The sequence below is a fragment of the Mytilus galloprovincialis genome, chromosome 1 (genome assembly GCF_965363235.1).
Source record: "Mytilus galloprovincialis chromosome 1, xbMytGall1.hap1.1, whole genome shotgun sequence".
NCBI lineage: Eukaryota > Metazoa > Mollusca > Bivalvia > Mytilida > Mytilidae > Mytilus > Mytilus galloprovincialis.
In genome coordinates this window covers 86,570,722-86,598,543 of record NC_134838.1, presented here as the reverse complement: position 1 = coordinate 86,598,543, position 27,822 = coordinate 86,570,722, and the positions used below count along the sequence as shown (strand labels likewise).

Below are 27,822 nucleotides of genomic sequence, written 5' to 3'. Positions count from 1 at the left end.
GTTTTATGAGTGCCAATGAGACAACTCTCCATCCAAGTAAAAAATTATAAAAGTAAACCATTATAGGTCAAGGTACAACCTTCAACACAGAGCTTTGGCTCACACCTAACAGCAAGCTATAAAGGGCCCCAAAAATTACTAGTGTAAAACCATTCAAACCGGAAAACCAACAGTCAAATCTATAGAAAAACGAGAAACACTTATGAACCACATAAACAGACGACAACCACTGAACATCAGATTCCTGACTTGGAACAGGTGAAAAGGTCAGTCAACCCCAAAAAGGAGTCCATTGACTAATTCCATCTTTCATTTTCTTTAAGATCATGTCTTGCTGATAATTATTGTTGGTTGGAGTTTCTCTTATTCTACTATTGCTTTCACAGATAATGCCAATTATGAATTACATAATTCATCACTCCTATAAGGTATCAACTGATTATTTTGTCCATGTTGATTTATTTTTAGATAATCATCCGATCAATTATGGTGTTTAAAAAGATTCCATCTATCATAATCTTCAGGATTTTAGACAGTCACAAAACCAAATAAGTGAAAATGGTCATTGACAGACAATACATTCTACAAGGAGTCAATGGACAATTTTAGTTGTGTTGAATTATTTGAAATCCTACAAGAAATGATCAGCTAGTGTTTTCAAGAAAATAGCCATCAACTGTGAAATTTCCTAAAAGTGCATTGTAAAAGCAATAATGCCATAACTAGGTTTCTGTTTTTTTCTGGGAAGTAGATAGATCATTATATGCTACTAATTTTTATCCAGTCAGTTTACCTGCTTAAGGTTGTACTTCTTTAAATATAAAGAATGCATTTTCTATTAGGAACTCCCTATGCGGCTAAAACTGTGACACTTCATGAAGTTTCGTGAAAAATAATATCCCAGAACGGAAAGTTTATAGGAACTTCTATTTTATTCAAAGGTCAAAATATAGGGCTAAATCTTGGACATAATTTATTAAATAAAAATATTCACACCCAGTATGGTTCAAATCAAATTGTTGGTTTTTAAGGCGAAGAATTTTTTAAAGGTTACATCCACAATGGACTGACACAATGATAAACAATTGATTGTTGGTGTTTTAGTGCCACTTTTACGCTATATTGGGGCGCCCAGTTTTAATTTGTGAAGGAAGCTGGAGTGCCCAGAAAAATACCACAGTCCTCGATAGGAAAACTGACAATCCTAGTAAATTAAGATTGGAGTCCGAGTGCACCCGCAAGAGCCAGGTTTGAACTCATACCCTCAGTGCTGACTGGCTAGTGATTACAGTAGTAGAACAACTTAGACCACTTGGCCAAGGAGGTCCCTCAATGATGAACAAAGGAAACCAAATGATAGCAATAGCTCATATGAAACTTTTGCTCTAAGTGAGAAAAAAATATATATGTGGTCTTCAATGATAGACATCATGTATGTTTGTCTCAAATAATTTTGTCACTGCATTGTAATGTTCTCAGGATTTCTGTCTTGTCTTTATTACCTAACCTTAGTTATCCTGTAATGTTTTACTTGCTTCACTTTTGTTTACATTAAAATGTTTAATCAATACACATGCATTATAAATAATACATAGAAAAAATACACATGACTTTATTGGCAAGGTTCAATTAATATGATACAAAGTTGTAACTGGCAGAGATTATGGATTCATAATTCTTTCTATTCAAATCTTTGGTGAACAGTTGTAGAAATGTATTATTTTGTAAAAATACAATTACAAAATTACAAAACATAAAATAACAATACTTTAAAATAAACAAATTATCACAACTTAAGATTCAAAGAGTCTTCGCTTATCTGAATCATTTACTAACACAAAAACAATTATTCATCAGTTAAATCAAAAAAAGTTTAGACTAAATCATTGCGTCAAGTTATTTTTCTACCTCTGAGGAAATAAAAGGTTATGAAATTAGTTGGTTTACAGTTATATGTCTCTTTAACATACTAGGGTTGTCTTCGTGAAATATAGGTTGCTTTTAAAAAAATCAGTCATTATTCCTTGGCAAATAGGTTGAAATTTATTATCTTCAAGTTATTGCTAATGTCAAAGCTGATCCAAATTTTCTTTCTTTGAATATGGTCAAAGTATTCACAATAAACTTTGGTATGATATATTACTTTTAACATCAGCTTGATTGCAGAAATTCTGCAACCTACCACAAATGGATTGTTAGGTATTACTCAAGATACAACTGAGATGGAACACCATGCCCACTTGCACATTCCTGTCCATGTTGAGTGAACTGTGAAATCTGGGTCAAAATTGAAATTTGTCATGTAATTTAAATGAACAAGTTGGTGTGCCCAAAACTTCATGATTAACTAACTTAAAACTCGAACCTGAGAATGAAATTATTTCCCAATCTCACATTTCTATGTTCAGTGACCCATGTAATTGAGGTAAACACTGATTTGGTATATCATTTCAGATGAAGTTCACATTATATGAAAATGTGCACTTAAGCTTTAAGTTGATGTTACCACAACACCTTCATTACAAACTACCTTAACCAAAAACTATAACCTGATATTGTACAGACTTACTAATGCACAGATCAGTATACATAATGCCCCCTTCTATCTTAGTCAGAGCAAAAATTCAGGTTACGGTGTTGGTTTGAAAGTTGTTTTCAAAGTTGTCTTGTATCCAGTATAAACCCTGTTAACTTATTCATAAGGTTTTGTGTAACCTACATATTAATTTTTATGAACCCTACAACATAGCTAATGATGTTCAAAAACACTCTTCAGTAAGGAGGTATCAATGTCAATCAACTATTTCCCATAGTTACTTTCCTTTTACTTACAAATGTACATACATAATGGTACTATATAAATATTACTTGTGATTTGAGAGTGCCATTTTAAAGCAACACTATTCAAGGATATGGTTTTTCATTGGAGTATTGTAAATAGAATTTGAGAAAAAACGATAGTACCATTTAGAACATTGTAATATAAAAGTTATTTTGCATTTTTAATTGAGTATTATATTATATTGAATTTTAACAGAAAATGAAAGCACCATTTTAAACAAATCATTATAAATACAAAAACATTAATTGAAATTATCATAATAAATAAAAAATTAACATCATATTTATATACACAAAACAAATATAATATTGTAAAATAACTTTATAGTAGAAAAATATAAATATATATATTGCACCAATAACACTTCATTACACACATTCAGTCAAATTAACTACCTTTACATGTATACCTCAATTCAATTGTATAACTTAAAGCTTTCTGTAATTATCACAATAACAAAATTAGATTTTCCATATCTAAATTCGATTTGTAGATTTAACTCTCTATTATTTAGAGTCTTACAAAATACTAATTTCTAAAAAGTCTATTCTGCTTATGAATTATTTATTCTTGGTACAATTTTTTTTTGGTTTGCATAAAAATCATAGTTTTGTAGGTACTTGATTTTGTAGTTTTGAAAAATTCTGCAAACAGGTCTACAGATAATTAGTATGATATCCACAAAAATTAATATCTTACTAATAATAGTTCAACCACAGTATAGAACAATTCTAATATATACACAAATGCTTATTCAATAGTTTTAAAACATAACAAAAACAATTTAAATCAACAATATTTAAGTTTATGTACAACAACAATAATAGTCAACAATACTATAAATTATAGAGTATAGGAATGATTTAAATACATTTATTTATACACTAAACTGCCTTTGATTTTAACCTGGACTAGAAATCTTTTATCAAATTATCTGAATGTTCAGTTTAAATTTATCTAGAGCTAGAACAATGAAATAGAAATTATGAGGCGTTCCAACTTTTGTGTCAAATAGTATGTGACTGCTTGGTAGATATGAAAATCACTTACAAGGAAACTCAACATTATTAAATTACAAATTAGATATCAAATATTATACATCTGCTGTATTTAAGAGGAGTGATCATTATTTATACAGAAGTTGCATAATATGTAAAACAAGAATGTGTCCTCAGTACACGAATGCCCCACTCGCACTATCATTTTCCATGTTCAGTGGACCGTGAAATTGGGGTAAAAACTCTAATTTGGCATTAAAATTAGAAAGATCATATCATAGGGGACATGTGTACTAAGTTTGAAGTCGATTGGACTTAAACTTCATCAAAAACTACCTTGACCAAAAACTTTAACCTGAAGCGGGACAGACGGACGGACGAACGGACGGACGGACGCACAGACCAGAAAACATAATGCCCCTCTACTATCGTAGGTGGGGCATAAAAAACATGGCCAGAAAGACCGACAGATGCTTGAAGAAATAATGTCATTGCTAGTACAACCTACTCCTTGTGATATAGTTATTCTCTCTTTATCATTTCACGACTTTCAGGGTTATCACGTTCATGTAACTAAATAGCATGTAAAAAGTTAGTTATTTTTTCTGCAAAAACAAAATAAATGCTTTGTACAAACAACTTTAAATAATTATATAATTTGTTCTGACATTACAAAAACATATTGCACCAAATTTTTACTAAATAGTTATCGCATACTGTGAAATCATTTATTTTTTGTGACTAGCAAATTTGGTGGATTGAGGGAGAAATGTATTTTTGTGGCTATTTGATATGATGATTTTTCCAAAGCCTGCATATATGTCAATATATAAATAACACATAGCTGAGAGGGTGATAGAGTAGATTATTACCCCGAGAAAATATTGTCAACCGCAGCGAAGCCAAGGTTGAAAATGCTTTTTAGAGGGGAACCAATCTGCTCTATCACCCTCTCAGCTATGTGTTATTTAATCTATTTTACTGAATGTCCTATCATTATAATCTTTTACAGATTTTTTTTTTAAAGTATTTTCTATGACGTCACGTACATAACAACGTTACAGGTATTAGAAATAACAACAAAAGTTAAGCAAGATGTTTTCTTTTTTTCTTTTTACAGTCAAATAATAAAATCTGAGCCAAAACGTAGAACTTTAGCATTGTATTTAATTACTTTATGTAAATTCAATTCATTGTCCTTTAAACTATCGATTTTTGATTGGTCTAGACGAGATGGTAACATTAAAAAAAATTGTCACCCTCTCAGCCATGTGATAGAGTAAATTAACACCCTTGTATCAAAATATGGCATTTTATCATGAAGTATAATAATAGAAAATTTCCACTATGTTAAATTTTACATTTAAATTTGTGGTTTACCTATATCCATGAAATTTGGTATCCAACGAAAAAAGTTTAAATTCACAGTAACACAAATTCTGAACAGTAAAGCATAAAACTAGAATTACAATGAAAATAAATACTGTATGTTTGACTAAAGATCACTGATCATCTTTGCTACTATCATCAAGATCTCTTTTTTTTTTTTTTTTTTTTATTCAACAACAAATTGCACTTTCTGCTGTTAACAATATACCTCACTAGTCCAGCATACAAGTGAAGAGTCCCTGTTTGTTAATACCAGAACTCCAGGGTTGTTTTCAGGTAAGCATTAATATCTTAAATCAACATTAGTCTTATAATCTAACAGTTAAGTTGTAGAATTATCAGCATGAAATAATAAACAAGTAAATATCAGCGAGACTTATTTGATTACCTATATATATATTAATAGAAAAGAATACTATATATATCATCTAGCAATAAATGACTTTTGAGTATAGTTTCCGGAAATTTTCCATATTTTTTCCGTTAACGTGTGCGTTGTTTTCCTATCAAATAACTTCCTGGTTTGAAACAAAATTGTCACACCGGTTTATATGACTTTAAAAATAGAAACAAACAGAAGTGATGTAGCATTTTAACAGGTATGTCTAAATCAAAATGTATCAGTAGTATAAAGAAGATCAAGAGTAAATACTTGTTTCTTTTTAAAATCTTCTTTTTGTAACGGTAAATTGATTTAAATAGCCTCATTATTATTCGTAACATGTGGCGGTGAACGGTTAAATTTATATTACTTCATCAGTTCCTGATGTGTAATTTGTAAAATTTATATCTTTGATTAACTTATTCAAGATCTCAACCACAAATCTGGTTGTCTAGTGGATAAATCACTGATCTCAACCACAATTCTGGTTGTCTCATGAATAAATCATTGATCATCACCGCTACTATCATCATGATCTCCACCACATCTCTGGTTGTCCCGTAAATTACCTCTCATTCTATCCAGTTCAGCTAGTTCATTCTGAAACATATCATAAAGAAAATCAATAAGCTAGAAAACCACCCGTCAGTAATAGCCAAACTGAAAATTTTTGTGTGAAGGCACAGCAACAAATAATTAACTTGCGTAAGTAAAGCAATTGAATTTCATCAATTTTAAATTAGGAATAAATTCAGATTCTGTTCTCTATCAATATAAAGTTTTGATAAAAATCCAAGCATAATGTATTTTGGTGGCCATTACATAAATGGCTCAGAAATCAATTTGTTATGGCAAACAATGTTTCTCTCAAATGATTACTTTTTAAAAACAAGAGGCTGTCACAACGACAGCAAACCGGATTTATTAACATCTATTTGTGTCCTGGCAAGAACCATAACTGATGAATGGTGAAAGTGAAAATCGTCAATATCAAATTTGACCTCCATTTTGTCATCAGTATCAACATATTAAAATTTGAAAAGCTTAGATTGAATGGTTCATGAGTAAATGCAATAACGTGAATGGAAACGCCATTTTACGATCTTTCAAGAACCATAACTCCTTAACGGTAAAAGTCAAAATCGTCATTATTGAACTTGACCTCTATTTTGTCATCAGTAACAACATATTAAAATTTCAAAAGCTTTGGTTGAATGGTTCATGAGAAAATGCACGGACATGACTGGAAACACCATTTTTCAATCTTTCAAGAACCATAACTCCTGAACGGTAAAAGTCAAAATCGTCATTATTGAACTTGACCTCCATTTTGTCATCAGTAACAGCATATTAAAATTTTAGAAGCTTTGGTAGAAGAGTTCATGCAACAATGCACGGACACGACTGGAAACTCCATTTTTCAATCTTTCAAGAACCATAACTCCTGAACGGTAAAAGTCAAATTCGTCATTATTGAACTTGACCTCCATTCTGTCATTAGTAACAACATTATAAAATTTGGGAAGCTTTGGTAGAACAGTTCATGCGTAAATGCACGGACACGACTGGAAACTCCATTTTTCAATCTTTCAAGAACCATAACTCCTGAACGGTAAAAGTCAAAATCGCCATTATTAAACTTGACCTTCGTATAGTTGTCAGTAATAACATATTAAAATTTTAAAAGTTTTGGTTGAATGGTTCATGAGTTAATGCACGGACAACATTTGATTGCCGCCCGGCCGCCCGGCCGCCCGCCGTACATCCCCAAATCAATAACCGACATTTTTGTCACAAAAATCCGGTTAAAAAACTAAATATTTTAAACTCAAATTATGACTGAATAATTTCTTGTCATTGAGAATCAATTTGACTACCATATCATCATCTATAGTATCTATACATAAATTTTTATTGAAATACTTGCACAAAATTTATCTTAATTTTTTTTTTTTTTTATATTTTACCTTGAATTTTAAAGTTAGAAACTATAACTTTATAAGGTTATAAATGAGATGGTTTAGTTTAATTTATAGATATCTATCAATCCAAACAGGAGTAGCAAATGCTGCACACCAAAAGTTAAAAAAAAGTTAAATAAAACCACTCAAAACAAAAAACAAAGAAAAACTACTTTCACATACTTAATACCCCTCTAATAACTTTTATGGAACAGACCTAAACATAACGTTGTTAGTTACCTTAACATGCTGCAGATGGAATTGTCTTCTGGTACTTATCATCCTCATTGGAAATGGATTGATCCAATTAAAGGCAAGCTGAAATAAAAAATACTAAAATATTATTATTTCATATATTATTTATCTATTGACTCGCCTGGATAAACAGGAGGAGGATAGCTCAAGAAACTAAAGGTCAATAGGGGTTTTCCTATATCGATGGGCCAATTAAACCAGATTTGGTAAGATCTTCATTATGGTTTACAAAAGATTTCCTACAGCATTCTTCATGCTATAAGCCAAGTCTTATTTTGTTGCAACTAAGGTTTCTAACTTAACAGAAATTAATTGGTGCATCAAATAGGAAAGTGGAAGTAGGATTTCTAGATTATTGAGGAATTTATTTGAGGTAAATTTTGGTTCTATTATACTTTTTTGGGGAAATGTGCATGAAACTGATGAAAAGAAAGAGGATGAATTCAAGGTAGATGAGTGAGCCTTCCCTACCATGATTTTCTCCTTACAGTTACAGATACAGTTACAGGGGAGGTAATGACGTTGCTAAAGTAAAATGTTATTTTCGCGACGTCAAACTATGACATATTGGAAAAAGATGCATTTTTCGACTGATTTTTATCATTCAAACTGATTTAATTTGAAAACGAGTGCATGGACCCCTATTTTTTAAAACAACATTTTGTTTCATTTTACAGGGAGATTATGTGGACCAAATTTTATAAAACTGTAAATAGTGCAATTTTTTTAATTTTGATAAATATACAGTAAAAACATACGTTGTTTTCTCAATTCATGACCATTTGATAAATATGAGTTATTTCTGAACAAAAAATGCACTTTTTTTTTAGAATACTTATAAAATGCAGAAATTACAAATTATTTAACAAAAAACAATTTTTGTTTATCTTTTAAAACAAAAAAGTTATGGCTTGCATTCGAAAGGGAAAATACGGACACAAATCCGAATTTTGAGCAAATATACAAAATTTCGACCTAATTGAACTCAAAAAGTAGCACATGGAGGTATATTTTTTATTACATATTTGATTTAATCAGGCAAAAAATAGCCTATATGGAAATTTTCATCAAACTGTAAATACAGGATCAAAACTGTATCGTATGCCCTTAAGGTAGAAGTAAATATTTTTTGAGACAGAATTTTTTTATACTTAGCCAAAATGAAGATTTTACTATGCTCTTTTCAAAAATATAATAAAAAGTATGGGTCACCGTGCTATTTTTCTTGCTATGAGTCGTTGAAAATTGCCTAAATTTGGTTAGATTGTTCATGGAAAAACACATTTGTGTGCATAAAAAAAAATCTATGAGATAGAATTTTGAAATAAATTGTGAAAAGATAGTTTTTGTAATATATTTTAAGAAAATAAAAAGAAAAAATGGTGTCACCGAACTTGTTTTCTTGCTACAAGTAAAAAGAAAAAATTTCCCTATCAGTCCAGTATAAATTGTTTACTAAAAGAGTTATCTTCCCTTAAATGGCCCATTTGAAAAAAAAGATTCTAAAAGCAAAAAAAAACGATATTTGTTTAAATATTTTGAGTTATACAATAAATTACCAAGTTTTCTTTATATAGTTAAACAGTCTAACCTTTAAATTGCAAATCTGTCTCCAAATTTGCAGATGAAGGCAAATAACTAGACCGATTTTTTACTGTGATTGTACAATCCAAGATGGCGGTATACCATGTATCTACCTTAAGTTTTCCCCTCTCAATGTATGACATGTCTTTATAGATTTGTGTGAATATTAGTACTATAAAAACTTGGTACCTGACATATGTGTTTTGGATTGTTCATTTTGTCTCCCATTACTCTCATGAAATGGTTCAGTTGTAGGGCAGTTGTTTTTTCCAAAATATCCTCCTCAACACTTTTAAAAAAGGCAACAGCAAACCTGAATAAAACCTAAAATAAAACAACTACCTTGAGTGTATAAATAATTTAATTTATTAGAAAATGTAATAATTATGAGGTATCTGGATTCATTTACACATAAAAAAAACTGCTGAAAAAAATGTGTGAAATTCTAAAATTATTTATTTTTTTTTTTTGGTTACATCTTTGACCTAAACTACTTACTTTGCTCCCTTCATATAAGAATGAGTCCCATATTCGTAGGAATGTACCAGTTGGAATATTATCTATGAATATTGTCAGGAACCAGTTGAATGTAAACAAGGAAATATCAACATCTAACTGCTCAAAGTGATTATATAGTCTTGGTAGCTTGTCATGAAGCAAATCTTTAAGAACCCTCTGCAATATAGAATCAAAATCATATGAATCTAATAGACACAAAAATGTATTCTTCTGAAATACACAACACTATGAATAAAGTGTGTTGACAATTTGGCAAATTCTTGTGAGGGATAAAAAGCCACTTAAACCATCAAAGATAGGTCAAGATATGATTAGAGTCTTGTTTTTTCCCAACAGCATTCTCTAGTTTAGTTTGAGAACATATGGCATATGGTTCAACAGATATTTTGCTGAAACCATATTTTTTTTACCAAGTTTCAATTTATTAATTGCTCCTGTGACATTGACCCTTGTTGATTGTCCTCAAAATCAATGGGGGTCTTAGTAGTATAAAAAAAAATTGGTAAAAGATTGAATCGTGGTTCAAAAGATGACATCAGGAAACAAAATATGTTTTCCATTTTCAATCCTTCAACAGGTGCTGTGATAATGAACTTGGATATGATGATCCCACAACTAAAAGTGGTCTTGAACATTTCATGTGCATGATGGAACCATCTTTGAACAAAGCTGCATAAATGTTATAATTAACATTGCCATTAAAGCGGGAGGTTTGGCATGCCACAAAACCAGGTTCAACCTACCATTTTTTTCTTTAAAAAATGTCCTGTACCAAGTCAGGAATATGGTCATTGTTATATTATAGTTCGTTTCTGTGTGCGTTACATTTTAATGTTGTGTTTCTTTTGTGTCGTTTGTTTCCTCTTGTATTTGAGTGTGAATTCGCATTATTATAAGACGTGTCACGGTACTTTTCTATCCCAAATTCATGTTTTTAGTTTTTATGTTACATGTATATTTGTTATTTTCAACGGATTTTGTCTAATGGTTAGTTCGATTCTGTGTGTGTTACATTTTAATGTTGTGTCGTCATTCTCCTCTTATATTTAATGCGTTTCCTTCGGTTTTGGTTTGTGACCTGGATTTCTTTTTTTCTATCGATTTATGAGTTTTGAATATCGGTATACTACTGTTGCCTTTATTTAAAAGATAACATATTGAGAATATTTCTCAAATGTCATTCTATCAGTAGATGTGGTGACATTGCCATTTATTCTATTGAGCCAGAAAATAAAATCAGGATTTTGAAAGCAGAAAGTGACTTCACAGAATTTGATCTGATATCACTAATTTCCCAAGATTATGAAATCATAGATTCAGCTGTTTGGAAAGGTTACCTGTGTTTTAAATATGATTTTGAGAGGATTATTTATCCAGCTTAACAGTTTCAGAAAAGAAAGAAAACTACTGATAAGCTATGTATACTGTGGCCTTTTTTGATAACAAGATGAATTATAATGTGCTTAAAGGACATAACGAAAGATTTATCTTACTTGTTTCATTTCAACGTGCCAAGTGGTTTTAAGTTTACAGATTACTAAAAGACTAGTTGTTACTGGTCAAAGAGATATCAATAGTTGTTACTGGTCAAAGAGATATCAATAGTTGTTACTGGTCAAAGAGATATCAATAGTTGTTACTGGTCAAAGAGATATCAACAGTTGTTACTGGTCAAAGAGATATCAATAGTTGTTACTGGTCAAAGAGATATCAATAGTTGTTACATGTCAATCAGATCAGGTGAAGTAAAATACTGTAAAACCTACCTGGTCAACCTGAGCTGCCAATAAGGCTTTACTGTAGTAACCCCTCGGCATCAGAAAACCAACATTGGACAAAGAGATATCAAAAGTTGTTACTGTACACTAAGATCATTGCAAAACTTACCTGGTCAACCTGGGCAGCCAATAAAGTTTTACTGTAGTAATCCCTTGGCATCAGAAAATCAACAATAGCTACAAGATTCCAGAATGCCTCCTCTTCTGATAGGAATAATAAACTGATTGCTGCTAATCTGTTTAAACCCTAGCAAGAAAAGAATGAATAAGGATACAAATTATCTTTCTAATCAGTATCTATTTCAGAAGAAACTTCAAAGAATCTTAATAACCTTTAGTTATGTTCATTGTAAGGAGTTTCTAAAAATAGTTTTAAAAAATTCTCCCACCTGCTACAATTTTTTGTATCAGGAGTATGAAAATTTACATAAATCAAAGTTTGTGACCTAATGTGTCTTTATACCAAAGCACAAAACTGATAACTTCATTATATACCACTAGTTTTCTTACCTGACAATAACCAATGCTTGGATTATGCCAGCTATAACTTAACAAAACTTTCCGTAATTTCTCTATGCCTTCATTTTCAATACTCTCGTAATGTCTGTTGTTTGGTAATGTTCTTAGAAGATCAAGTTCTATCTGGAAAAAAAAAGATAAAAACAATGGTTTAAGATTTCATGTGAATTCGGTTGTTAAATATGGTTAAAAAAACTTACTTTACATTTTCATGGTTCTTAAATTTACTGGTACAGGAAGCTAAAGTGCCAAGGGTAAATCTATAATCAATCTCCAATGAGTAGTAGATCAGCTATTTAGCATACTAGGAGATACAATGAACCTGAATAGATTGAGACTTACCTGTCACCCTTAGGGTGGAGGGATCTTTAAAGGTAGATTATAACTGGTTACATAGAATATTTACCCACAAAAGCTATCAAACAAGTCTGTGAAAAAGCAAAATCGAAAAGATTTTTTTTTAATCCAAAAAGTTATGAAAATTGGTTACTTAGAAAAGTTATGTAAAAAGATTATCAAACTTTATTTTAATCCAAGGACTTGCAATTACAATCTACTGCACATGCAGAAGTGTCCCATTTCAATAACAAAATTCATCTCTGGCTTAAAGATCCAAAAACTTGATATAAATGTTTTTTTAAGATATACTAGTAAACTGTCTTGCTACTACACACAGTATAAGAATTATTATCATGCATTCTTCCTTTCACAAGTTAGTGCAGGATATTTTGCATTACAAGCTTTTGTCTCTACCAGACATAAATTCAATACAAAAACAATGTCTTCTTTTAAATATGGAATGCATGCGTGACCTTTAGGGGATGATACATTTCTTGGCATGTGAACCCAATATAAAACCATACACACCTGTTTTGTTTCTGGACTAAGGGAGGCATTCTTTGTTTTATTAGCTAACTCCTTATAATAATTTGGTCCCAGTTTGTCTCTGGTCTCTCCAACATAAAAATTCACACAACTGAAACATAGAAGTCAAGTTCTTCCATTATAAAAATATAAAATCACATTCAATTTCACCACACATAGAACTTCAGGTAATAACAATGTTGGAATGAAAAAGACAAAGCCAGATCAAATTGAAGAGAACTTAGAAATAATGGATAAAATTTTAGAATCTATAGATTTTGAAACAAAAATGGTAAACAGATACTAAATACACTTGAGACAATTGCATAGTTCAATTGAATGAGCATGAGGCATACCATATAAGTTAGTTATAAACTAATACAACAAAAAGTAATACCTTAAATAAATGATCTATGCTACTTTTTGATAAAACATGATCTCTACAATAAATTAAATCTGTAACGGTTATTAAATCAGGTAATATATTTATAAACTAGATGTGTCAAAGCGACACGAATGACCCCGTCTCAAAAAGTTCAAAAATCTGCAATTTCAATAACACTTGTGGACACAAACATGATGGTAGTCATACATATAAAAAATCAGCTCAAAATCTGGATGCGTATAGAAAAAAAGTCTGTAATCTGTGATTTTCAACAATTTTCAAAGTTGTAAACCCTTAATTTTGGCAAAAATTAGCGGAGCGGAACAAAACTTAAAACTTGATCTGTAACTAATCATGAGTAACTCACATACCAAAAATCAGCTCAATATCTGAAAGCATTTAGAAAAAAAGTCTGTATCACTGTGATTTTCAACATTTTCAAAGTTGAAAACCCTTTATTTCGGCAAAAATTAGCAGAGCGGAACAAAACTTAAACTTGATCTGTAACTCATTATGAGTAACTCACATACCAAAAATCAGCCCAATATCTGAAAGTGTTTAGAAAAAAAGTCTGAATAACTGTGGTTTTCAACAATTTATCAAAGTCCAAAGCCCGTAATTTCGGCAAAAAATAGTGGAGCAGAACGAAACTTAAACTTGATCTGTAACTCATCATGGTTAACTCACATACCAAAAATCAGCCCAACATCTGAAGGTGTTTAGAAAAAACTCTGTATAATGGTTTGTTGCGGAATGACGGAAATTTGGAATTAAGGAATTACGGAATTACGGAATATCGGACAAGGGTAAAACTATATGGCACCGACAACTTCGTTGCGAACTTCGTTGTGGGGCCATAAAAAAATGTCTTATATTTTGTAATCAATGAAGAGTATTACCCTTTCCATATTTGTTCTCTGTATTCATTAGGAATACCCATTCTTATCAAATTCTTCAACTCTGAAGATCTTGTAAGTGGTTTTACACCTAAACCAACCATAAAGTTCTCCCATCTCAGTTTAAAGGATTGGATTTCCTCTGCATCCTGTAAAATACAAATGTGAGGGGTTTCTTTAACACAAAAAACATATATCTGTTTTATTTCCTTAAAGTTATTTATAAGCAGTAACTATGATGACTAGCAATACAATAAAGATATACCTTTTCAAGATTAGGGCTTTGTCCAGTGTTTGTAGAGATAAGTATTTTAAATCAATAAAAGGATATCTTTTCTTTTTTTCTATTTGATCATTCTGGATCTTAAACTTCTCATGTTTTCATTACTACATTATTTTCTTCCAACGAATATGCATATATTTCAAATAATTTATAAAAAGCACAGATTTACAGAAAATGAAGAAAAAAATTTACATAAACAATGACTGCCAAATACTACCTTTATTTTATTATTTATTTCCTCTGAGTGTCTTTCTAATTGTTCAGCTTTAACTGCTAAAGGATCTATTTCCTCTTCATCCTCTCCATATCTCTTTACAAATCCATACCGATCATATTCCTGTCCACTAAAAAAAAGCAAGTTATATATATTCTTTATTCCAAAAACAATACAGCTTAGGTATAAGATAATTCATCATGGTCATAGTGATATCTACAAATATATGTTGTTTTCAAACATATCTAACCTTAACTAAGTTTTATTATCTGAATTACTTATATCTTCAAAATGTCATGAAATCAAATATATTACAATTATCATGCAAGACAAAATAAATAAAATGACTTCTTTATTCTTGTTAAATCTTATGCTGATGGATTGGTAATGAAGGCTATTTGTCTGGTGCTTACATGTTCATTTCCTTATTTTTAACAAGCCTGTGCTGAAGTCAAACAAATTTTATTGAATACTAATTTACATGTAATACATGTATGATTTTTGTTTCATCCCCATTTGAAGATGGGGAAATGTATATCTGTAGATGTATATATATTCAATTTAACATGGGCATGGACATGAAAAGTAATATTGTTTCCTTAAGTGCACAATTAATTCTATCCAACTCTGAGCACTAATCCTAGAAGACTTTCAAAATAAATATCAAAATTAATAGAAAGTAACTGGACAGGTTCATGCCACATCTCGTTTTTACTCCAAAATAATGTAAAATTGAGAATGAAAATGGGGAATATGACAAAGTGACAACAACCCAACCAAAGTGAAGACAACAGCTGCATGAAGGCCACCAATGTGTCTTCAATGCATCGACATTATCCTGCACCAATAGATCGTCCTCAGCTTGTCCCTAAATAAAATTGTGTACTTGTTCAGCAAAAATGGACTTCACACTTATGAATATCAAATGAGTCTTAAAAGATGGTAAGAACATCATAGCTAGATAGCTAGTACCTTGATGTCAGCTGGAATTCAAGACCTTCTGCTTCGTCATTTTCAAAAGCCATAGCTTCTTTCAACAATTGGCTTACAACATCATCTTGCTGATTTCCTTCCTCACCTTTAAATAATAAAATACACCCAGGTCAATATAGTATTCATAGATTATCATTGGTCATCTCAATGAGATTGATTTTTTGAGCCAGCACAGCGAAAGTGAGAAAAGCAATCAGGTTTTATTATTATTATTTTATTTACAATATTTATATAGCGCATTATCTAATTAAAATAAGGTTGAGATGACCAATGATAATATGTTTATTGCTATTTTATCAATGAAGACATTGACAACTGCACTTGCTCCCTACTTTCTAGTGATTAACTTTTCATATCACTCTACTGTGCTGAGAAATGAAATTATCAGTCAGTAAAATCAAAGGAAAATTTCATAAAATAGCAATAAAATTAGCTACACAGTGTGCTAGTGACCTAATTTGATATATACAGGATCGGTAAATTTTATGTGGGTGGGAACACAGTACCAATTTTATTGGTTTTGAACATATGTTTTGAAAGACAAGTAACTGTTTCCAGACACTGTCCAGTGTCCTGAACAGATGTATATAAAGAAACCAGACAACACTATGTTTTGATAAAGGCAGTCTTTCTTTATATCCTCTTGTAACATATAAAAAGCATCTAAAACTAAAATTTATACTAAGAAGTAGAATCAAATAGATATAATTTAATTTTGGATGTAAAGCGTCTTTTGATTGGCTGACGTTATTTTGTTATGAGCCCATAGACATAATTTAGTCATGTGCACCAAATTTTTTATGTTATTTCTTCATAGACAGAAAAAATATTACAGTCATTCCTTAAATGAAATCTAAAAAATATGATCAAACAACTAAATGAAAAGTATGATCTATATAATAAATTTTTCATTTATTACACTGACCCTATAGGAAAATTTGAGGGTAAAGACCTTGATTTCAAAAACTGACCTATGAAAAGCTTCAACTATTAAATTAAAATTACTAAAATCATTTAAGCAATGTTAAATAAAACAATACCAACCTTGTTTGGGTTTCTTTATTTCTTGAAACAAGACTAAATATTTGCTTCTTGTTTGGAAATACTGAGCTTCTAATTTTGCATTACTCCTGTAAATATGCAAATGAATTTTTACCTGCATTAACTATACATATATTTCTCCTTCTATTAGCAGTAAAATGAAACAAGATAACTTCATGGCTTCATGGACTTAACTACCATTGATACTCGACTAAAAGTCGATCTGATTATAAGTCTGATGTTCTTTACAGTTGTAAAATCTGAGGATTCAGTCTTGACCTTCGTAAAAGTCTGTCGAAATTGGAGCTTTTTTTTTGGCAGCAGACAGTTATTGATCATCAGTAAAATCAAGAATGATATTCAGTATGAGTCCCTTCCTGCATTGAATGAATGTTTGTTTGTCTCAATTTGTATATACATGTATATCATTTATTCTGTTGATAATAATAAAGATGTATAATATTTTTGTTTCTTGTTTTATTCACTGTTTCATTTATCCATGTGTTGTTTACATAGGACTTTAACCTTGATCACTGGTCCAAAAATGAGGTCACTGCCAGGTAAAACCTGTCTGACAGAAATGTAGACATAGCAAGGATCCTATATACCAAATACATTGACAAATATACAATAACATTTTTTTCAAGCTGTAGCTGAACCATACGGATGAGGTCAAGGAAATTGGTTTAAAATAGTTTACGCCATCTCTGCTGCCATAACAGGATTGTAATACCTATGTCTTGCATTTATTTCTTCATAGTTGAGATAAAAACTTAGTATATATTGGGATGTGATCGTGATGAAGAAAAAGCCAGATGATTTAAAATAGTCAGTTTCTCAAGAAATTCATTATTAGGGAGAAAAACAACAAAGCATTAACCAAACAGAAATAAACTTTAGCCTTTAAATTCAGTGGTTGTTGTTTGCTAATGTACAGGTATATCATATTTGTTTTTTGTTTAATGTTTTGTACATAGAACAAGCTATTTTTTTCTTGTTTGGATTGTTTTACATTTGTCATTTCTGGGCTATTTATAGTTTACTAAGTGGTATGGGTTTTAAATTTTATTGTAGGTTGTACAGCAACTATAGTTATCAACTTCTACGTCATTTGGTCTCTAATGGAGAGTTGTCTCATTGGCAATCATACCTCATCTTCTTATTTTTAAATCATGATATTATCCCCAAAAACCAATCAATTATCAATTACAACTAACTTACATCATAAGAGCTTTTTCATTGGCTTGATCATTTTGTCTGAGGTAGTTGAGTTCTAAAATTTCTTTGGTTAAAAATTTGTTTTGTAGTTCATATGCTTGACACATATCCTGCAAAAAAGTAAAAAAAAAGTTTTTATTATTTAAAGCATGGGAAGCAACCTGCAATGATAAAATTAATCCATAGCAGAGTACCCAATTCATATATTAACGGGGAGGAGCCTAAGGCTGGGTTGCATTTGAACAAAAAATGTTTTCTCTTGTTATCTAAGGAGAAAATTTCTCATACTGTACCATATCTACAAAATCAAACTTTCGGGTGTGTGATTTTCTTGCTGTGTTGAAGACCCATGGTGGTCTTCAAAGAAGGCTGTTATCTGCCCTTTGGTCAGGTTGTCTCTTTGACATATTTCCCATTTCCATTCTAAATTGTATTTCTTCTAATTACCTCCAGATATAATACATATAAACCTACCTTTAATCTAGCTAGCTCCTGAGTATCTGACACAACAATAACAGATTGTAAACGTACCTTTAATCTAGCTAGCTCCTGTGTATCTGACACAACAATAACAGATTGTAAACGTACCTTTAATCTAGCTAGCTCCTGAGTATCTGACACAACAATAACAGATTATAAACTTACCTTTAATCTAGCTAGCTCCTGAGTATCTGACACAACAATAACAGATTATAAACCTACCTTTAATCTAGCTAGCTCCTGAGTATCTGACACAACAATAACAGATTGTAAACTTACCTTTAATCTAGCTAACTCCTGAGTATCTGACACAACAATAACAGATTATAAACTTACCTTTAATCTAGCTAGCTCCTGAGTATCTGACACAACAATAACAGATTGTAAACTTACCTTTAATCTAGCTAGCTCCTGAGTATCTGACACAACAATAACAGATTATAAACTTACCTTTAATCTAGCTTGCTCCTGAGTATCTGACACAACAATAACAGATTATAAACCTACCTTTAATCTAGCTAGCTCCTGAGTATCTGACACAACAATAACAGATTATAAACTTACCTTTAATCTAGCTTGCTCCTGAGTATCTGACACAACAATAACAGATTATAAACTTACCTTTAATCTAGCTAGCTCCTGAGTATCTGACACAACAATAACAGATTGTAAACCTACCTTTAATCTAGCTAGCTCCTGAGTATCTGACACAACAATAACAGATTGTAAACTTACCTTTAATCTAGCTTGCTCCTGAGTATCTGACACAACAATAACAGATTATAAACTTACCTTTAATCTAGCTAGCTCCTGAGTATCTGACACAACAATAACAGATTATAAACCTACCTTTAATCTAGCTAGCTCCTGAGTATCTGACACAACAATAACAGATTGTAAACCTACCTTTAATCTAGCTAGCTCCTGAGTATCTGACACAACAATAACAGATTGTAAACTTACCTTTAATCTAGCTAACTCCTGAGTATCTGACACAACAATAACAGATTGTAAACTTACCTTTAATCTAGCTAGCTCCTGAGTATCTGACACAACAATAACAGATTATAAACTTACCTTTAATCTAGCTTGCTCCTGAGTATCTGACACAACAATAACAGATTATAAACTTACCTTTAATCCAGCTAGCTCCTGAGTATCTGACACAACAATAACAGATTATAAACTTACCTTTAATCTAGCTTGCTCCTGAGTATCTGACACAACAATAACAGATTATAAACTTACCTTTAATCTAGCTAGCTCCTGAGTATCTGACACAACAATAACAGATTGTAAACTTACCTTTAATCTAGCTAACTCCTGAGTATCTGACACAACAATAACAGATTATAAACTTACCTTTAATCTAGCTAGCTCCTGAGTATCTGACACAACAATAACAGATTGTAAACCTACCTTTAATCTAGCTAGCTCCTGTGTTTCTGACACAACAATAACAGATTATAAACTTACCTTTAATCTAGCTTGCTCCTGAGTATCTGACACAACAATAACAGATTATAAACTTACCTTTAATCTAGCTAGCTCCTGAGTATCTGACACAACAATAACAGATTGTCTTGTATTTTCTGAATTTTTGACATCATCACTGTTTTGAGTGTTAGTTTGATTATTATTCCTTTCTTTCTCCAATGCTGTGATTTCATTGGTCAGTTGAATGATAGTATCATCTTTGGCTTTTAACATATCTTGATACATAGTCACTTGTTCTGACAATTCTCCTGTTTCTCCATCGATTGACCTGCAAAAGAAAATTAAATATTTCTATTGATTTTGCAAATATCCAGACCTCTGTCAAACATGTATTTGTTACTTTGTTATGAAAACTACCATTAATATATCTGTACCAGTTTAAAAAAATAACGTCTATCTCTTTTTTTTAAAGAGGCTGTCCAAGTAAATATCAGGCAAATCCTATGATAATGGTGGCACAACATAATTTTTTTCCCACTGATTTTTTGTTCCAATGCAATGTTTATATCATACAAAGGATATATATGTGAAAGATATTTTTGAATCAACAGTGGATGGCTCAGAAAATGATTTTAAAGTTCACTAACAACTCAACAAAATTATGTACAAAATGAAGAGTTATCTCTCCTTTTCAATGAATTTTCAGTGGTTTCTATGTATTTTTTTCTCTTTATTTGTTGTAGTTAATAAAAAAACAAAACTTAACTTTGAGAAAGAATGAATTTGTGATATGAAATAGATGAAAAAACTTTGAAAACAAAATATGTCATGTGCCATCCACTGCCTGGTTTTTTCATGGACACCCTCTTAATATGTTAGGAACAAATACTGTAATAGTTTTCTTGGATTTTTTTTTTTAAAACTACACAGGCCCAATTACATCATTTCCTGTTAATAACCTTGTTAATAATATTTTATCATTAGAACAAAAACTAGATATGGACAATGCCTCTCCTCCCTTTTTCTTCTCTGTCATATTTAGTATAGATCCACATATTTTAGATTGGAAATACAGTGATGTTGGCATACAACCTGAAATTGTTATGCTGTCTGTAAGTCACAAATGATGCACTCGCCTGACCATAGGAAAATAAAAATTTAACACTATGTATGATGATGCAACTGTAGGATAAAATTAGCCTGACAAACCATGATCTTTTTATGAAGCTAGTACCCCAAAAAATGACCAAGTCCAACTACCTGTCATTATCAGAATATTTGAAAAAAATATCAAAATTCTGTGGCCATGCACACCTTCATAATGTGTATGAACATCCTGCAAAATATTAAAGTTGTACCTCCAAAACTGTGAGAGGAGATAGCTGGACAAACATTGTATCCTTATCCAGATGAATAGACAGGGATAAATTAATACCCCATTAACGTTTTGTAGCGAGGGCATAAAAAAGAAGATGTGGTATGATTGCCAATGTACATGTATTAGTTTTTATTACTGGTTACAATGAACTGCTGACATAGAGATATGCCTTGCCTTTATGTCATTTGATAGTACAATGTAAAAGTTTAAATTAAAATGGCAATACTTTAACATGTAAACTATGCAAAAATTCAAAAACCAAGAAACAATGACTTAAGTTGCATGACCAAATAATCTCCAAGCAAATGAGATGTGCAAAAACAAACAAAGAAAAAAAACAATGCACACTTAATCTCCCATGACTTATCATAATATGTTCCTGTAATAAACTGACTTCAACGTTAACTTTAACATGTAAATTTAGCCCAGATTCAAAGTCAACAGACCATGACTGAGAGGCAGGTTAACTTTTTTCCATCTTTTTGGCAAAAGAAAATTTTATTTATGTATGAAAGTTTACTTTTACCAGTGGGTGTCTTGATGAACACTTTACCTGAGTTTCTGAGACAGATGTTCCTTTTCCTCTTTGAGATTGACAATAGAATACTGTAGTTCTGTGATATGTTTATCTCTTTCAGCCACCATTTTCAACAACCCTTCTCTGTCTTTGTCATCTGCCTCATTTCTTACAAATATATAAGTTTCATTATATAGTACAAATCAAATTTATACATTCACTTTTTTGAACATGTATAAACTGGAAGTTTCAAAGAGCCTGTCACTTATCGATCTATATGCATTTTCAAAATATATATTTCCAGACTCTAGGATCTCTATTTTGTATACTAAAGATGATTTTATTTTAAAATGGATATTTTTAAAAAGGCTACAATCAGTTTGATCACAAATAGTTTTGGTTCTGATGGTGAAAATTTTATAAATATTAGGTAAGAAATGTCTTATTTATAATTCTGTGAAAGTTAGAGTGGTTTATGATTTAAAAATTGAAATATTGCTGCGCTAAGACACTTTTGGCCCCATAGTTGTATTCACTAATACTGTAACTAGTTCTTTAGTGGTAAATATATTCTTTTTATATATTAAGAAATATAGGTTAATTTGTACCTAGAAAAAACATCTCTACTGAGTTTGTCCAGTTCTTTCTGCAGTATACGAACAATTTCTCTATGGGCCTGAAGTTCATCTTCTGTCGAGTTATGTTCTTCTTTTGACATTGATAACTGGGATTGCAACTGTTTACATCTATGACAAACTTGATTATCTGTAGGTGATGTAGAGTTATTCCCCTTTTTTCCTACTTTAATTTTACTAAAAGCGTTCATGATTTTGTTTTGTGAGTTTTGGGACTTTAGAGATTTTGCATGTTCAGAATTTTCTAGAAGAGTCCAATCATCACTGGTTGTACTTGTTGATGAAGGTGAAGGTGAAGGTTTTGATACTTTACCACCTCCTAACTTCCCTAAAAAATAATGGTATATTCTCATTAATTTATTAGCTGTTAATAATACATGTATATAAAAGCAGAAATTATATTTCATAAAGTGAAGAAAAAAAAGGTACCTGAAAATTATCTTGGTGATGTTGAATTTTAAGACAATACTAGATAATTTATCCTATTTATCAAAATTTTAACTTTTTGGTTGATAATTGGCCTTTTGCTAAATGTATCTAAATGAAAGAACTGTTTTGTAAATGTTGTTTCTCAATAAATTAAATATGGCCTTCTAAGGATTAATTTTTAATATACTTTTTATGCCAACTTTTTCATAGTTTTAAAACTATGAAATTGTTAATGGATAAAATAGAAGAAAATATACAATGTTCAACAATCTACTAATTAATGGTAGTTGTGCATTTCTAGCTTAGTAAAGCTTTTTTTATATATAACAAACAGTTTTACCTTGTCGATAGTAATGTGATGGTGCTGGGTTCTATTAAAATTAATGTTCAAGCAAGTCGTTTAACAATAAACCTCAACAAAAATTTAACATAATTTGTAAACACCACTTATTGAACAAAGTTCTAATGATTGGTGATGGTAATCAACAATACTATGGATATTCATTGTATGTTTCAGGAAATTATAACCAATAAAATACTGGAAATCTTTTCTAAATCTTATTTATATTCCTGAATCAGTGCATTTTTTAGACATGGTCTACAAAAAAGATTCTTACAAAGACAACTACATTGTACTGAAAAGAACATATTCTTCTCAAACCAGTACATGGGCAATCTTGAAAATGGCAGTGAGGTGTTTTGTACATTTATGAAAGCCTGACTGTAACTTTATTAAAATTAATTACATGTAGGGAGTTTGTGTCCCATCGTCTGGTATATATCAACAATTATACATTGTTTGAAAAACTTTTATCTTCTTAAAATCTAAGAGGTCTATTACTTGTAAAAGGTTTAGTGCATATATATTAAATATATTTTTGTAAGTTTCAAGCAAAGTGTGAGATTATTAATTCAGCATGATAACTTGCAACAAAGTTAGACATCTGCTTGCTTATGTGCCTTGTAACTTTCACCGTGCAGCAGGTTTGGGATTGTGAAGAAAGTGTCAACAACCTGTAATGCTTTGTCCATTCATTATGGCACCTATGGCATCCCTTATATCTGTTTTCAATGATGAAAATGACCCTGTATGTGACCTTTTAATGGTATCACCTGTACAAACAGAAAGTGGTGAATATGAAGGCACCACAATCTCTGGGATAATGACTGTGCTGCTAGGAGAAACATCTTTTTCAGTTGCCTGCCCATCATTTTCTTTCCCATTATCTATTTTAGGCATATCAAGTCCACTCAAGCGTTGTGGCCTCTGAAAATAAATAAATTAATTTAACATATGTCTATATTCATACTAATCTTTCCAATAACTGATAAATACTGATGCATTCTTTGTGAGTTACAGGTTCTTTAGAGTCAATGAAATGAACAAAATTTTAATTTTCTCCATATTGAAATCTTAGGAATTTTTACTTGTACATTGTATAACTCTCCACTCTTAATCTAACATATAGCAATCAACCATTTCATATATTTCATGATCCAATGTAAAAATAAAATGTCGAGTAAGATCAGTTCAGTATTGATTTAGGTTCTCCAATCAAAAATTGTTACCAGTAACATTCCATTAACCAATTTTACCAGAAATGGTCAGATGTAATATATAAAAGAAATGATTTTAATGCTTCTTGTTTATTTGCATAAATTGTTGAAAACATAACTTATATATGCTGTGTACAAGATGTAAGTTTGTATAAATTATAATTTGTACAGGTTTTTTGTGCAAGTTATACGTTTTTTTGGCACATACCTTCTTTCACCAGGTGATACAAGTTTATCTTCTAAAATGTACTAGTTTAATGTTTTAAATTCAAATTTATATACTTCAACCTAACATTTAGTGCTCATCTCCTTGTCCTCAAGCTTGAAATGAGGATACCTGAATGGTTTCAATTCTAATTTTATTTTTCTCCTTATACCATATTCATACCCATAAAAAGTCTTTTTGTGGTCATATAATGTTTTTTGTATCATAAAACACTGATATAAACTTGAATAAAAAATCTGTACAACATTACAACTTGTACACAAAATATAAAATTGAGAATGGAAATGGGGAATGTGTCAAAGCGACAACAACCCGACCATAGAGCAGACAACAGCCGAAGGCCACCAATGGCAATGGGTCTTCAATGTAGCGAGAAACTCCCACACCCAGAGGCGTCCTTCAGCTGGCCCCTAAATATACAACATTTTGATACTGATTCAAGAAAGCAGGATGGAATGTCTAACAAAATATAAGTTTGTTTTCGATTCAGCTCAAGTTTTTCTTTGTTTTTATAATTTACCAGACCAAAGGAATGATCTAGTCATTGAACCTTCTGGATACAGTCTGATACTCATATAAAATGTTTGTATCAAAATACCTTAACTGGTCTGGTTAGTTTAGAAGATTGATTACTATTGTAAATCCTACGTCTTTTCTGTAATTCTTGTAACCAATACATCATAGTATGGCGATTGGATGCATCTAACACATGTTCTCTATTATCTGACCTGTAAATATATTTATAAATGTACATGTATATGTCATTCAGATCAAAATTAAAGAACCTTTGTGAGCACGCTCATATTTTCCAAGACTCAACATTGTCACTGGGCAAACAAAATCTCAAGATATTCGTAAGACTTATATTATAACTGATACAAAAGGCAACGGATTAAAAATACTTGTGGAAATGCATAGCTACATAATATTTCCATACTTTCTATAAAATTTCATGAAATTTTGTTGTGTGGTTTCAGAGGAGTTGTCATGACAAACTCTTGTAGTAGTATAATTGGGCCAAAATTCTAAGTTTGAAAGAGTCATAACTTCTAGAAAAAAAATTTATTATTATATAATATTCATTATTAACTGTCGTTATGCCCATCTACATAATTTTTCATAAATATCTACAAAGTTTCCTAAAATTATCTTGTGTGATTTAGGAGGAAGTGTGATGACAAGAACAGAAAGGATGGACAGATGGATCTACAACATAATACCCTACAAAACTTTGTTATGTGGGGTGTAATTACTATTGGTAGTTACCTCTCTTAATTCACATAAGCTTCCCCGTCAATTATGCAATATTAAAGAGTACAAGCAGACTGTTTTTTCACGGAGTCAGAGTTTAATGTAATATAAGGCTGACTGTCCTCTTGCCATCTGTAGCCTTATGATTTAGAGAAATAACAATGATTCTCAGTCTAGCACATGTCATGGTAGATTTATCTTACAGTTATGACTTTCGTTATCATCCTGACATTTATTAAAATATCACAAGGTTACCCAATTGCAAATGACACAAATGTATACCTAGAGATCAGCATACGACAACAGAGAGCAAAGGTTTTCATAGTTAGGACCTGACCTTGTAAGATAGAAGTTAGAAGTTCTTCACAGAAATAATATAAGAATGACTGAGAACAGGGTTAGTTCAGATAGGCATTAGCATTTCACAGAAAATGTTTTTGTGTTGGTTTTTTTTTTTTTTTGTATGATACATTTACATGATTTATGTATACTATATAAATATATCTATGTCTGTGACATCACATTTAATCTTATACAGTTTAATCAAAGACAACTTGCTCAGAAGATATTCTGTGGGCTATTATTTCAAAAGTTAAATGGTTACTTCAACCATTCTTAACATTTTTAAAAGGTCTCATTACATAAATGAAGGGCACATCCACCTATATGGAAACAAGCCATCATGCATTTGATTTCTGTATTTCCACACACATTAAGTGTGGCTGATGATTAACATTGTAGTTGGCTTTGTCATCTTTGCAGCACAAAATGATATTTGAAATAATCTCCTATTATTTAGTTGCATACATGTACATGTAATTTATGGTTAGAACGACATCTTAAAGACCTCATCTATTAACCCCTCCATTTGATCAACTGAATAAGCATTATTGCTTGCAAAAGTTTGCCTAAATTATGATCTTAATAAAGCTTTTAATAAAAAAAAGTTAATAAAATCTAGGAACTCAGTATATCACCTAATCTGGAAAGCCCCTGGTTTATCCACAGTAGGTTCAAAGTGAAATGTTGCTCTTGAAATGTCAATCTCTCCAAGTGGGACTATGTCATTTTGACTTCTGTAATAATAAAGTTTACATGTTTTGTCTCCATATACACACCATCTTTGTCGATTTGTTTTGATTAAACCGCGAGCAGTTATAATTAACCAACCACAAAGTTTCCCTTCCGGGTACTTGGGTGTCGAATTTTCACTTTTTTCGTCTGTTTCTGAACGATCAGTGACAGAAGTTTCATTTTCTGTTGGTTTAGCATTTTCATTTGCAGTCTGAAATTTTATAAACTGTCCCGTAGCTTTGACAGCAGACGGTTTTATGAGTGTATCATTCTTATCTGTAGTGTCCGGTCCTCCCACTTCAACTTCCATGTTTGTTTTGAGAGGGAAGTGAAACAAGACCACGTGGTTCTATTTTTAGTTTCTTATTTAATCTTTTCTTTTATTTCTCTCCTGTTAAGGAGCACTCAGCAAGTGTAATTACTTGAACATACATATTACCAGAGACATATAATATTGTATTATATGTCTCTGATATTACACAGGCACTTGTCTCAGAAAAAAATCCTATATATACCTTAATGTTTTTATGGACATCTCCCTTATTGAATTTACCTTGGACTTCGCCGGGTATATTCTGGGACTAAGGGTGACTGGGGTATAGAAATATGGTCACTTGGTCTTCTCCCGACCGGCAATAAAACGCTTGCTGAAGTGGGGCGTCCGTTTGGCTGTGCGGGATGTATCAAGTTCGCAGTCACGTCCGTCAGAAGGGGACG

The 27,822-nt window shown here is 31.2% G+C and overlaps 1 protein-coding gene across 3 annotated transcripts; it reads right to left on the bottom strand.

The window, feature by feature from the left end:
- Positions 1 to 1,596: 1,596 nt before the first annotated feature.
- Positions 1,597 to 27,417, bottom strand: LOC143042974 (TBC1 domain family member 2B-like). 3 transcript variants are annotated; one of them, XR_012968160.1, is made up of 19 exons: positions 27,009 to 27,417; positions 25,379 to 25,508; positions 24,012 to 24,264; positions 22,542 to 22,896; positions 21,970 to 22,101; positions 20,135 to 20,366; positions 18,125 to 18,231; positions 16,907 to 16,992; positions 15,842 to 15,947; positions 14,873 to 14,999; positions 14,376 to 14,521; positions 13,095 to 13,203; positions 12,219 to 12,350; positions 11,818 to 11,955; positions 9,910 to 10,086; positions 9,601 to 9,735; positions 7,813 to 7,890; positions 6,045 to 6,211; positions 1,597 to 5,377 (listed from the first exon to the last, which is right to left on the bottom strand). XR_012968160.1 is itself a non-coding variant. In XM_076215478.1 (18 exons), exons 1-18 carry the CDS (start codon positions 27,413 to 27,415, stop codon positions 6,116 to 6,118), a joined length of 2,946 nt encoding a protein of 981 aa, XP_076071593.1. In that variant the 5' UTR covers positions 27,416 to 27,417; the 3' UTR covers positions 5,378 to 6,115. The 3 variants fall into 3 exon arrangements, 2 of the variants coding, with proteins under 2 accessions (XP_076071593.1, XP_076071603.1); XM_076215478.1 differs by lacking the exon at positions 1,597 to 5,377 and having other exon boundaries at positions 5,378 to 6,211; XM_076215488.1 differs by lacking the exon at positions 1,597 to 5,377 and having other exon boundaries at positions 5,378 to 6,211; positions 24,111 to 24,264.
- Between the last annotated feature and the right edge of the window lie 405 nt (positions 27,418 to 27,822).